Source organism: Branchiostoma floridae, chromosome 11, assembly GCF_000003815.2.
Source record: "Branchiostoma floridae strain S238N-H82 chromosome 11, Bfl_VNyyK, whole genome shotgun sequence".
In the NCBI taxonomy this organism is placed as follows: Eukaryota; Metazoa; Chordata; class Leptocardii; order Amphioxiformes; family Branchiostomatidae; genus Branchiostoma; species Branchiostoma floridae.
Window position 1 is genome coordinate 15,100,717 of NC_049989.1, and position 14,858 is coordinate 15,115,574.

At 40.6% G+C, this 14,858-nt stretch overlaps 1 protein-coding gene across 2 annotated transcripts; it reads right to left on the reverse strand.

Annotated features, from left to right (window-relative positions):
* Positions 1-596: 596 nt before the first annotated feature.
* On the reverse strand, positions 597-14,673 carry LOC118425903 (eukaryotic translation initiation factor 4H-like). 2 transcript variants are annotated; one of them, XM_035835054.1, is made up of 8 exons: positions 14,532-14,671; positions 10,870-11,083; positions 10,132-10,180; positions 9,194-9,258; positions 7,659-7,860; positions 6,234-6,392; positions 4,892-4,912; positions 597-1,862 (listed from the first exon to the last, which is right to left on the reverse strand). In XM_035835054.1, the coding sequence occupies exons 1-8, from the start codon at positions 14,606-14,608 to the stop codon at positions 1,672-1,674; spliced, it is 978 nt and encodes a 325-aa protein (XP_035690947.1). In that variant the 5' UTR covers positions 14,609-14,671; the 3' UTR covers positions 597-1,671. The 2 variants fall into 2 exon arrangements, with proteins under 2 accessions (XP_035690947.1, XP_035690948.1); XM_035835055.1 differs by lacking the exon at positions 4,892-4,912 and having other exon boundaries at positions 14,532-14,673.
* Between the last annotated feature and the right edge of the window lie 185 nt (positions 14,674-14,858).

Consider the following 14,858-nt stretch of genomic DNA (forward strand, 5'->3'; position numbering starts at 1 on the left):
ATGTCCCTGCGTAAGAGGATGGTCAGATTCAATGCGCTGACTTTCCAGAAACCAGAAGCGTGATGTTGTCTGAAGTGAACAGTGAAGGTGGTAGGTTCCATCTTCCTGCCACCTTTGATTCACTCATGATGTCATCATGCTGCTGGTTTCCAGAAAGTGTAGCGAATCAGACCATCCTCTTATGCAGGGACATCCAACAGCGAAACTGCCTGTCTGGATGTGCCCTGCTTTCTTGGCAACCTTAGTTCCTGAGCTCTCTGCTTATAAATATTAATGAGCTTATCCTTTTGAAAACTGGAAGGCCTATTCTCTGATTGGCTGACAGCTGGTTTGGGGGGGACGTCCACAGGAAATAAGGGTGACGGTTGAGAAAGCAGGGTACATCCAGACAGGCGGTTTCGCTGTTGGATGTCCCTGCGTAGGAGGGTGAATCAGACATCCAAAGAAGGTTGATGAGATTGACTGAAAATTCAATTTGTCTCTTATTTGTTGGAACAAACCTCAAATTGTACAACTATGGATTCAACCAACACGGATGAACTTTCATTCAAATATACTAGTATTTGCTGCTAACGTCGTGAAGAACTAGACAGAGATTTAACGAAAAAAGGAAATTTTATTGAGTCTGCAAGTCACTTGCTACTCAGATGCTGTAGGTGTGGCATTGAACTCGAGACCAGTGTACTCACGTGTACACACAGTCATGCCTAAAGTAAAGTTAAACAAAATGACTTCCTTCACACAGAACACAGTCAACCCCCTCGGCTGTGCAGTTTTATGTCTCCTAACACTAGCGGTGCCTTCAGTGCTAAGGCACCAATCTTCGTGATATACACTGTACCTTTTAACTAAAATGGCCTCACATTTATTAGACTTTTTTCCTCAGCATATCAGGATAATTTCCTTTGACAGTAAGGAAAAAAAATGAACACTCTTGCACTATATAGTTTGGACAACATGTCTTAAAATACTGTATGTCAGACAGCATTGTTTTTTTTTCTTCTGCTCTCTGACAGGCATTACTCACATTACACCAAATATTCACTAGAACTGCATGGAAGTACCGTTGTACGTACGGCCGCAATATACAAGCACATTTGTATACCTGCCCTTGTTCTGTACAAGTTACTAATATATGCAATGAATAACGATACATGACAACACACAAATTCGACTACCCGGAAATTTTGAGTCCAAGCAACAAAAAGGTTGATAGGCATTCGTTATGCACCACAACGGTGCACGTACTTGAGTTGGAGACTGTTTGAAGGCAAAATTGAGGAAGGTTCAAGAACAGTACAGCTCGTACCATCCATTTGCTTATATTTGTTACGCTTTGTGTACAAAACTCCCAAGTTTCTTTGCTATCCTCTGTATCTTTATCAATCAATCCATTTAAGGGTTGTACAGAACCTCAACCAATCAGAAGGCTCCATACACAAAACTTCAACCAATCAGAGTGTGCTCTACAGACAGAGCCTCATCAAATCAGAAAGCTCCATACACAGAGCACTAACCAATCAGAGGAATTTATACAAAATCCAATCCAAAGCTACTAAGACAGCATGTAGTACATTTAGTATTGTCAGCCTAGAACCCTATCTACATGTACACTGCCATTTTCTACAAGGACCAGAGCTAGCCCTAGAAGGGGGTTGAGGTCTAGTGAGCTTAGGACTCGCTCTTTTGGCTACTCTCGCTAGTTGTACGTGACCGCTCCTTCTCCCTGCGTTCCTCGTACTCTCGCTCATCGCGTGGCTTGGCACCACCGAAGATCGACGACTGGGGGTTGGCCACCGCGTTGATGGGTTTGCCCACGGTGCGAGGCGCTAGCTTCAGTCTGGGCCGCGCTGCCCGTTCCTCTGTAACAAGCAAGAACATGCGGTGAGAGGCGTTCAGTACTACAGGAACATAGCCTGGGTATCATCAGAGTAGTAATTCGCTCCTATGTTTGCTTCTGCTACCTGTCTGGGGAACTGCACATTTGAACCGTTTGGTGGCAACGTCAGTTCATGAGCGAATTAAGGAATGGGTTCTAGGGCGCTCGTTTGATGCAAGCGGATGGAGGGCATTGGAACGCCTGTTCAAATGCACACTTGAACCCATTCCTTAATTCGCTCATGTGTAGGGACCAATCAGCTCCCTTGTCCAAAATTTGGATGATTCCAGACGTTAACATGGTCAAGGTTCCAAGAGGGAACAGCAGAGAAGCAACTGTATCCTGGGTATTATAAATATCAGAGCAAGATGCAACCACTGTGTATATAGTGTACAATAAACGCCGGAGCGAACTACTTTTCGGATGGTACCCAGGAACAGGAATAAACTGGATTCTTACATCATTAACCCCTAGCATTCTTTGGGCGTCAAGTCGGTACAATGGGGACTTGGGTGCTTAAGTTCAAGAGGTCCAGGCTTTCAAAGTCTGTCATTCAGAGGCTTTACTACATGTATCTCACTCATACCCTCATCTTCAAAATTGGCACACAGGGAAAACATTTGCTCCCACTACGCTAACAGCAAAGTTCAACAATCATCATATGATAGCAAATATTCAAGATGCTGTTTTCTTAATAAATTGTCGCAGATTACAGGGGTGCCTAAGCATTTGCACGAACCCTATGAAATTCGTACGAATATTATGTGATACACACGAATCACTATGCGAAAACGCACGAATATTATGAAATTCGCACGAATCACTATGCAAAAACGCACGAATATTATGAAATTCGCACGAATCACTATGTGATTCACACGAACCTTATGAGATTTGCACGATCCTTATGCGAAATTGCGCAACCACTGCCGGGGTCACGTGACAGACGGAGCGGGATTTTCAAGATGGCGGCTTCGATCGGCGGCGACGGAAAATACGATGTAACACGTCGAAATGAAGCAAAACAGTAGCTCACAGGCTATCAAATACATCTTTGCGACGGCAAATGTCCATTCCATGCCTTGAAATATAAATATCACGGGTAGAAACGCTCAAAATCATGCCTCCTCCCGGCCGCCGTTTTTGCATAAGGATCGTGCAAATCACATAAGGTTCGTGTGTGTCACATAGTGATTCGTGCGAATTTCATAATATTCGTGCGTTTTTGCATAGTGATTCGTGCGAATTTCATAATATTCGTGCGTTTTCGCATAGTGATTCGTGTGTATCACATAATATTCGTACGAATTTCATAGGGTTCGTGCAAATGCTTAGGCACCCCTGGATTATTGTCAATTTACTGGAAACTCTGGCCTCCACTACTTGAATTTCTGTCTTCAAAGACATTTTTGGAAAAACCTTGACCACTTTTTGCAAAAATATCTGCAAATCCATCTGTATTGGTAAGTATAATTAGCAATTTCATGTTTTGTTCTGCTGCAAAAAATGATGTTGTTTTTGCATAGCTATACAATGACGCTACAGCCACTCCTGAATCTGAATATCCATTGAATTGTCAGTCTACAACCTCCATATAGAAACACCTGGGGCCATATGAAATATCATGTATGTCACAGAAGAGATTGGAATTCAGGATAACTGCGGATTGCCCTAGGACAGATATATGTAGGACATCCCTAGGACATCAGAGACGCTCCTAGGACAGGTTGGGATTGGGACCTCTCCTAGACTTGGACAACCTGACATTCTCTTACAGTTACAAGGCTCGAAATACCACCTGCATATGCAGGTTAGTGCAGGTAAAATTGGAGCTGTGTAGGTATTTCTGGTGTCTACCTGCACCTAACCTGCACTGGTCCGTGCACTGGGTTTTATACATAAATGTCATATGATGTAGGTGTATATGGATTGTTCTTAGCTGCATTGGCTGTTACCACCTATAATCAATAAAGTATAAAAGAAAAATAGCAATGGTTCCTGAACAATTCTAGTATGATCCATATACTTCCTGAATTCAGAGTGGTGCAGGTAAAACGTGTTTGGTGCACATAATTTTCGTTGTTACCTTGTACCTGCACCAGTGCAGGTATGCAGAAAAAAAGGTATTTCGAGCCCTGTAGTAGTATACCGTTGCATGAATGTATGATCCATATACTTCCTGAATTCAGAGTGGTGCAGGTAAAACGTGTTTGGTGCACATAATTATACTTTTTTTCTGCATACCTGCACTGGTGCAGGTAACATTATAAATTACTTGCACCAGGCAAATTTGACCTGCACCAGTCTGAATCTAGGAAATACACATGTATGGATCATATTAAAATTGTTCAGGAACCATTGCTATTTTTTCTTTTATATAATTATACTTCATAGGTGGTAACAGTCAATGCAGCTGATAACAATCCATATACACCTACATCATAGGACATTCATGTATAAAACCCAGTACATGAACCAGTGCAGGTTAGGTGCAGGTAGATATCACAAATACCTGCACAGCTCCAATTTTGCCTGCACTAACCTGCATATGCAGGTGGTATTTCGAGCCCTGTATACCGTTGCATGAATGAATGTCCCGCCATGAATGTGAACAAACAAGTCTATTTCATATAATTTAAATGCAATTAGAATCTGTCCTAAGACTATCTACTGTAGTACAATGTACATATTTTAGTAGAACCATAGTCCTAAGACTGAGATCCATTTTCTAATCTGTCCTACAAAAGACTCCATTCCAATCTGTCCTTAGACAATCCACGATTGCCCGGAATCCTAATCTCTACTGTGTCATAAACAATACACACCACTGGCATATCAATCACATGTCACAAGGAAGAGTGCTTCTGGACTGGGTGCTTTCTTAAAACAGATTCTATGATTGGCAGACATAAGTCATCAGAGAATGGTGATTTTAGATAATAAATATTGGTAAACTTCTACTTTCCCAGGCTCTCCCGCTGTCAATCAAATGATGTCATCCTTGACACCCACCTTCGGTTGGCTCCCTTAGTTCTGGGAAGGATAAAAGTTCAGGGCATTTTAGATGGTTAGTCAAGACTGCACGGGGTCTGGGGTAAGGCTGGCTTTCATGGAGAATCGAAAGAGCCGTTAAAGACCACCAATCAAGTTTTGTCGCTGTTGATATCTTTGTGGGAATCTTACAATAGGTCTCTGTGCTATATGCTACAATAGTAAAGATATACAGCTTTCAGTTTTGACCTCAGCTTCCCTTAGCTTAGTGGATATCTTAGCAGACTGCGTCAAGTTGTGCTAGTAAATTGTGAATTTCTGCCAGTTTTCTCTTGCAGTGAAACTGATGTACGATACATTTGCATAAACAACAAAATGACAATTTGACGCAGTCTAGTGAGAGACCCGCTTTGGCCTACCTGTAACAAAAGACTAATTTCCCAACACAATACCTTAAGGCCATGCCAATTTTATTTGTTGTTTCTCGGATTTCCCGACCCCATATTTTTCCGATTTGAAAAAAAAAAAAATTTACAAATTGATGGCCACAAATCCTAATGAAGCTGCTTGGCACAGCAATGCTATGAATTTTATTTTTAGGTAAATAATCCAGAAAAAAAACTCAATTTGGGAAGCATTTCAATTTAAGTACAATGTAGAAAATCTGAAAACTATTATTTCTTAAGCCTGTTGTTATTTCTGTTGTGTAACTTGTCAATGAGTATTAGCCCTTTCGATCTCTCCTACCTGACTTTTTGAAATTTTTATTTTTCAATTTTTTTTCCGACCGACCAACCGACCCAATTTTTTTCTGAAAAAATCCGAGAAACAACAAATAAAATTGGTGTGGCCTAAAGAGAAGTGAGGCAGTTGTGTCAAAATAGAATCCACATAGACTGTAAAGTCCCATTTCTACTATCAAAATATTTTGCTGTTTGACTTTTTCTTTCATCTCGAATTCAAAACATGAAAATCTGCCATAAAATGTACAATTAAAAGAAATTCTACAAACAGAATGGCAAGGAAAAAATTATTATCTATAAGAAATAATCTGTAGATACATTTTGACACAACTACAACACATGTCTACAGAAAAGCTATACTTCATGACCTGTACATATTATGTTGACCACAAGTCTTTTGTATAGCTAAAGAAATGGTTGGCTGAAATTCCACATAACTTTTAATTGTTATAACTGTTTCATTTGAATCGTAAACAAAAAAAATGGATCCTTTTTTCTGTGAATGTTTGTTTGTGTCTTTAATTTTTCAGGGTCAGACAAAATGTCCACAAAACTTTTCTCCGGTCACGAAATATAGCTCTATCTCCAATGATGGAAAAAAGTCACAGCACAAAATTCACCTTCTGTGGGTTCTCTGAAATCGTCTACGGGGCCTCGTCCGCCGCCACGGCCACCGCGGAAATTCCCGCCGCCGCCGCCACCACCGTACCTCTGCCCGCGGTCCATCCCGCCGCCCCTGTCGTTGTCGTAACCGCCTCTCCCCCCATCTCGTCCGTAATCTACGGGAGGGGGGTCAAAACACAACACAATCAAAAACCTAAGCTAGAAATTTAGAGTTAGACGTAAAGACAAAATTTTGAGTGTACAAAACATTGTGAACTGAAAACAGTTTTATTTGTTGTGATTTTTTTTTGTATTTGTATTGGGTGGGCTGGCTACTCTTCCTTCACAGCGGCCAAATTGCGAGAAGCTTACAATAGGCGGGGATAAATTGCAAGGGTTTGGAGTGGCTGCCATTTGGCGCTAACTCAATTCAGTTCAGTTCATCCATCCGGTGACACTATGAAGTTCTTCCATACGACTCTGTCGCGCATGACAGACAGGAGGTCTCCGTCTTGGAGGCCAAAATCTTCCTCAATCACTCTCTTAAGGGTCAGGGATGGTCGGCCGCGTCTTCTCTTGTCGTCAGGCTGCCAGAGAAGAACCCTTCCGGCCATCTCATCATGACGCATCACATGACCAGCAAGGGCCAGACGTTGGTCGCGGATGACTCTAGTAATCCGTGGCGAACCATTATTGGCGCTAACTCAGGTGGCCTCAACACAACAGTAACTGCCCCAGATGCAGCCATAGGACTGTAGGTTTTGAACCACCAGGACTCCTACATGGACTAACGTACATGCAAGCAAAAACCTAATCACAAACTTGACTGCCTTTATCCAGAGCTTGAACTGAAAGTCTTTTCAAAAGAATTTTGAACAATGATACAAGACAGGTTTTACCGACAATATTATGAGTTGTGTCTAAACAACTATCTTGACCCACAGTCAAAATTAGCAGTGCAGGTCCAATCGGGGTGAATTTAACGTATGCATACAGTTACAACAATTTTCTTCAATCAATGACCGTTTTGTAAAGGTACAGTACATACCTCCTAAATTTTCGATGTCTTCCAGCACATCTTCGTCCCGGGGAATGACCTAGTCTGAATTCTCGTGAGAGGCCATCCACATCCAGCTAGAGGGGGCGAAGCTGAACCGGAATGAGGGTTGGGAGCTGCCCAAGTCCTACCTACCCCTTCTCCGCAAGGACGCGGGGGGACAGGGCAGATGATCCACGCAAGCCTGACCTAGTCTCGTGTTCTCTAGCGAGAATTAAGACTAGGTCATTCCCCGTGACGAAGATGTGCTGATAGACACAGAAATTTTGGGAGGTATGTACTGCACCTTTACAAAACAGTCATTGATTGAAGACAATTGTTGTAACTGGGTGAATTCAAGTGTATACTGTATACGCACAGTATTTCCTGCCCTGTATACACGTACCTCGTCTGTCACCACTGCCATATCTTTGTGGTTGGCCGCCGCCGCCGCCACCGCCGAATGAATATCCACCACCCCTGGGGGGGCCACCAGCCCCGCGGCCCCCGCCGAATCCGCCGCCACGGCCTCCCCTGCCGCGGCCGCCATCTTTGTCCTTCTGGCGGGACTCCGCAACATCTACGCGCAGGTTGCGGTCTTCGAAGAGCTGGGATTGGACAAGTCAATGCGTCTGTTAGCAATATACTAGCTGATGTTGATTTTGGTTGATCTTACTTAAAGCTTACAAAAAAAATTTTCATCAGTTTCATGCCATTAAGTTCAAATATTGGGACGGTTGGGCTGACATTTTTGTCCCTGACCTTATTTGTCATTTGCCCTGCACATCCACACCAAATAAACCAATACACATGTAGTTCTTGTGGCAGAAAATGGGGAGGAAGATACCAGGTTTCTGGTGTTCACCAATTTTCATCACAATTTTACCTATTAAAAGGTACCTACTGGCTGCAAATACATCAGACAATTAAAAATTGCAAGAATGTCTTAAACACCCTCCAGATTAAATTAATTAATTTTGGACTTCAAGATTAATTCCGGACAAACCTTAATCATTTGAAAACCGATTGATCAAATGAATTAACATTTGCAAGTATGATATATTAAAAGGTAATTAATATGTAGATTGCAATTAGATGTCTCCAGGAACAAAGCAAATTCTCGAGAATTCTGGAGAATTCTGGCTCAGGTTCCCAGAATTATCAAGAATTCTGGAAACCTGAGCCAGGATTCTGGAATTGCATTGTTCCTGGAGACATCTAATTGCAGTCTACATATTAGTTACCTATAGTATAAATATACCATACTGGCAAATGTTAATTCATTTGGTCAATGGATTTTCAAATGATAAAGGTTTGTCCAAAATTAATCTGGAAGTCCAAAATTAATCTGGAGGGTGTTCATAATAAGAAAATTTTCGTCCTGTGATGGACAGTATTATATTGAGTCCTGAGCAGAAACCAAACCAAACACTGTCTATGTACAGACAACACTGGTGGGAAGATGGCAGATGTGAGTCATGGTGACCTTTGACCTGACCTGGCCAAGCCCACTAGAGACATTGACAACCAGTCTATATATAGTAATTAATACATCACATGTACAGCTATGTGCTAACAGTGGGAAGATAGTAGTTTCTGATGTACTGAGTAAGTATTGTTAGAAATATTGTTAACCTCAAATATACACTTTTCATCTACTAACACTAGTAACAGTAACAATTTTACTAACAAACGAAAATCAGTTTTCCCACTTATAACAGCAATAGCTATAAAAATATCACCATCTCTGAAATGAAAAAAATATATTTTTCTTCCCAATCAGGCAAAAATTGCTCTGATGAAGTAATGTCATCCCCAAAACTAAGTTACATGTTGTAGCCTAATACTAGGTGCCTATGTTTACATAGAAATCAATAGTAAGACAAGACACATAATTTCATAAATGAGGTGTTAATAACAAAACAGTTCATCTATACTTACAGCTCCATCATAGGTCAGGGCCTCTTTTAAGGACTCCACGTCTTCAAATTCCACATAGCAGAAGCCTGGAGGGTGGAGATAAGGAGGATAATGAAGGAGGAAAGGTTTGAGACGCCAGGCATAACTTCATTATTACCACCGTGAAGGATGTCAGTGACTTCCTACGGGGTATCGTTTCTGGCTGCGTTTGTGTGTTCGCACACATCAGAATAATAGTTTATTTTCAAATTCTTGTCCTAGGGTTAACTTGCAGGTAACATAAATGGGGACAAACAGTGTATAACAGTATAGAATGTTTCTACTATGGTCTACAAAAAATAAGCTCACTCTAAACTGTAACTAGTTGGGTTTGACTTCTTTTCCTGAGACAGTGGAAGACAAAGGATCCCACCTTTTCTATAATGTGTGGGTTCTGTGATAGGAGGAGGGTAGTTTTCTTTTTGTCTGTAAACATGGGAAGTTTGGGAGGAATTTAGTGGCTTCTTTGAAATGCCCTTTTCTTTCATGATTGTAGATGGAACAGTTATTATAACTCATGATCCTTTGGAAGGACTTGTTTGAATTTTGGCATGTGAGTAGTTGTTAAGGTCCCAAATAAAACAATTTTGGTCAATGTAGTTGTGTTTTCCGGCTTTGGAGAAATGTAGGTCAACACCCCCATTTTGAAGGTACCGGTAGTATAGTCCATCAAAATATCTTGTTACTAATAATGTTGTTATCATAATGGGTTAAATCTAAGTACACTTAAGATTAGAATTAGATATTGTATGTCAAACCTTCACAGTCCAATTTGTACATTTCTTACTCAGGGTTAAAGAACGACTTTTAATGAATAATTTAATGGTATGATGTTCATATACACAACATGTGCTACCTTGGCTATGGATTAGAAAAGTCTTTGGATTGAAACTCACTTGTGAGAACTACCTGAATCTTACCTTTGAACTTGTCCGTTTCCCTGTCCCGCACTAAACGGACACTTTTTACCTGTGTCAATGAAAATCACATCATGAATGCAGGAAAACAAAAAAGAATGTGTATTTTGAAACATATCAAAAAGTTTACTTTCTCCGAACATGTAACTGTAACTGGGATATTCCACTGTACTCCAAAGAGGAGGGGTGGTCTAAAACTTAAGTAAAGAAAACCCCTTTGTCTCTCATTTACGTTGACATTCACGACTCAATTTTCCAACTTTTGACAACAATTCCAAAAAAATGTAAACAAACCTGGTTTTGGTTTAAAGTTTAAACGTCATGTTTTTATTTCATTTTTTAGCTTCGTTTCATGTTGAGTGATCGTTCCAGAATACTTGAGAAACAGAATGGAAATTCTACTTATTGCCTTTCCCAATTAGCAAGATGGCTATGCTTTGGTAGCATGTTTGTATGTCTGTACATACATGTATCAATGTATGTATGTATGTTGTTTAGTAGACTGAGTATAACTCAAGAAGCTATATATAGATTGTCATGAAATTTGGTATGTGGTTAGGTCATGTTCTATCAAAGAATTACTTAGATTTTGGGCCCCCTGCCAGCTTTTCTAACACTGCAGGAGAATTTCCAATTTTGATATCTTGCCTGGCAATGTTCTGGCTTTTATAATTAATGACAGGACTGTGCAACACTTACAGGAATGAGGATATAAATAATGATAACTTTTTTCAAACTTACTTTTAAACCTCTGAAGATTTGATCCAGGTCTCCTTGAACAGTTTCGAAGGGTAGGTTGCCGACGAACGCCGTGTACGGCGCCTCTGTGGGGATGGGTTTGGGTCCACTGGAGCGGCCGCCCCCACCGCCCCCGCCACGGCCACCACCCCCGTAACCCCCGCCCCCGCCGCCTTGTCTGTATCCGCCTCCTCCCCCCCCTCTGCCTCCACCGTATCTAATATAAAAACATCAATCAGTCACATTAATAATGAACAATACAGCGTGCAAAACACCCACTTGCACACTTGCACATTGCAACCACTTTTTGCTTGGTGCAACTTACTTCTAAACTCAGGTTGCACAGGGTGCAACTTAGATTTTGAGTCTCAGGAGTCAGAACTCGATTTTGCTCTCGATTTACTAATAGAAGAAATAAATGGACCGAGGCAGCCCCGTTTCATATCAGCCAAACATGTATGTATTGCACCTTTTTTTTTAGAAATTAGTGAATTGTAGGTGGTGCAACTTTAAATTCAGTTGTGCAACTAGTTTTTGCCCCAGGTTGCACAATGTGCACAATGTGCAACCTAGCTCAGAAAAGTATTTTGTACACTGCAATAGTAAATTGCTTTACTAACTTAGACCATGTTGATTTCATTACATGGATGACATCCGTGCATACATCAATTTTTGTCCGTTTCAAAAAAAAAAAGAAATTCAACAATGTTTTGAATCAGGCTTTTAGCTAGGAATTAATTTTAGGGCGTCCAAAGTAATCAGAGTGATCTGCGACGCTCGCAGGCGCGAGCATTGTAGGGGGGTCCATTGTAGGGGGTCCCATTTTTAAATCATAACCCTCTGAAATGCTATTTCCTGCATTTTGAGGTGCATATTTTGTAGAATTCAGCCAAGATTTTTTTGTGTCTATTACAATATGTTTGCCCTGACTGAGGCTGGGAGGAAAAATTCGGGCGTCTGTAGTGCGTCTTGCTTAAAAGTATTGCGTCCGATTTCTTATGTTTGTTAGGACAGTGCGTCTAAATGACGCGTTGACGCATGCCTAGCTAAAAGCCTGTTTTGAATCGTTCGAAGCAGCTGTAAAAGGAGCAAATACATGCTGGAGATAAAAAGAAAATGTATATCGGGAAACATATACTAATGTCAAGTCAATGTCAATTCTATCGTCAAAGAAGGAGACTGTGAAAATCAAAAATGAAGAATCTATTGATTAGTATTCAATACTCTGTGTTTGTCATTTGTTCAACCTTCCAGAGCCCTTAGAGTTCATAATGAAGGCATTTGGGGGGGGAGGGTTATTTGCATGCTCAAATTACTAATTAGTTTTGGGATTCCCAGCGAATGTCTACAATATCAAAAACAAATCACATGGCCTTTCATACACTACTTCATGATTAATTTGTCATCATGAACCAGGGCTCTAGCCAGCGTCCGTTTTTCCGTCAATTGACGGAAATTTGCTGCGTCTGACGGAAAAATTTTGAAACCAATCCGTCAACCTTGACGGACAAAAATCTGATAAAAGCTCCTTGGTGGAAGCTACAGGCTGCTTGGGGACGCCGTCCACAGTCGTAAAAGCCACACACTGTTTGTTTTGCTATTGTTATGATTGTTGATAATGTGTGTTGGTGCCCTTTCGCATACGATAATCTCATTAAAAACCCGTTTTTCAAGGTCTCAGTTCAGTCTCTCTAACTCCTGGAATAGTGTTTTCGCGACAATGGGAATTGGCTGACGGAAAATAATGTCGAGCTGGCTAGAGCCCTGTCATGAACGCTCCAAAACAGATTTTATTAGCGTCTACCTAACCTTGATATATCTTCGACCTAAGCTGCATTTCTCTAAGGCACGATCTACACACAGTTTTTCCCGATATCGGCGAGCCTACAACCTCTCGCCGATCAGCTTTTTTTCATTGTCTATATCGCCATTACGATATCGGGAAAATTTCTCCCGAAAGGTCTGGACCATTCGTACGAATACTACGATACCTTACCGATAGCTTAGCAGGGGTTCCCGACAGCTTCACGCGCATGTAGATGCTTCCCGACTTTGGGAAGGCTCATTAGCATATAACGCCATGTGGAAAATCGTGCTATATGTTTATGACTGCAATCGCCATGGGTGTCCGGCCCCCTACGTTCTAGATCCCTCCCGACATCTCCACAGATATCGGTAAAAACTGTGTGTAGATTGGGCCTAAACCACCTCTTGGGGTTGTTTTGAAACGTTTGTTAGTTTTTGATATCATTCAGTATTGTGAATTGTCGTCATGAACACAAAAGCAGCCTGAATCATGCTTCTGGGTACGTGGGGTCATAGTTCATGTAGGAAATTAAAACTTTGTAGCCTTCAATCGATTATTTTGGCTGCATTCAATTCATTGCAAAATCTGCTTTTGGTCATGGCCGCCAACTCGAGACAATTCTGATATCTATTTGTGGGAATCAAGAAATCCAAAAACTTCATGGCATACAGGTAAAAAATTTACTTTAGAAAATTCGGCCATCAAAATGCAGGAAATAGAGTTTCTGAGAATTGTAGTTAACTCTAGAAAATACATGAGTCATGTCTGTGCCACTTTAGAATTAGACTTATAGAGTGGCTTTACCTCGCTAATATGCCCCCTATGCTGTAAAAAAAATTCAGGTGAGAACCTGGGTGTTATACTGCCATATATTACTAGTAATTGTGATCAATGAAATACATTCCAGATGGGGACCAAAAAATGTGTGAAACTGACATCTTTATTTGACGCAAAAGTCGCATATCTGTCTTGACAGAATTATTGTGATGGCAAACCAAGGAGGTTGAAAAAGTTCCTTTTTCTAACCTCCTTGGGCAAACCTAACATTAGAACAACAGCTCTGTCAAAATTTAACTTTTAAGGCAAACTGAAAGTGAAATGACAAAATAGCTTTGATTCAAATAAAAAGAACATTTTCAAAGGCCCTATTAAACCAAAAGTGCCATAAATTTTCGTTATGAAAAATCTGTGGATAGATTTCTGCTTCAGATTTCTATACTACAAATGTATAATCCGCTATCTTCCATCTTATTCGTTCCAAAGACATGAAACATGGTGTCTGGTTATAGAGTAGAGTTCTTGTAAGAAAAGAAAAATATCTCAATTAATTTCTTGGATCCAAAGAGTCACATATTTAGCATTTCTTTTTTAGTTTCAACAATTAATTTTTTAAATCAAGGCTTGTGTCTTGGTTTTACGACTAAATTAAAAGCACGAGCGGCATAATTTCCTTCACAAATTATGTCTTCAACATTTCCGAATCGTTTTTTAGTGCAAATCCAACAGACAACGACAGACAATTTTTCGTGTGCTATTGAAATGTTTCAAAATAATTTATGTGTCGTACAGGCAAAAGATTTATCATTATTATGTGTTTGACATCGGTTTGTGTCTAATCTTTGATTGTAATTTTATTTTCTTACCCACGCGAGTTACACACGCCCAAATTATTATAACGATGAACAAACAGCGCAAGGAAAAAGAAACTCCATCAAACAACGTGCGCGTGGGACAAAATAACCGGGCGACACCGCCGTTTTTCCCGGCGATTTCTCGCCACAGATTGCCCCGGACAGCCCAACCAAGGGCATCCCTAGAAAGAGGAGTTTGTAAACTTGTGTTATCTGGGTGTACCTACCCTCTGTTGTCCGAACGGCGGCCGTAGTTTCCACGAGAATAGCCGCCGTCGTAGTTATCGAAGTCGTAGTCCGCCATGATAGGGGGGAAGAGGCAGTGCGCAGCTGCAGACACCAAACAGAGGCTCCAGCTGATCCTAACCTTTAACCTTTTAAATTAGCTGTCTTATAAAAATGCCTTAAAATATAATCTTTAAAAACATTACAAAATCATCACAACAACATTATAAATCTACAAAATCTTATGTAAAAATGTCATAGTATATTTAGAATATTTATTGTGTTCTTTTTAATATTCTAGAGACAATATATAGATTTAAGTTGTATTC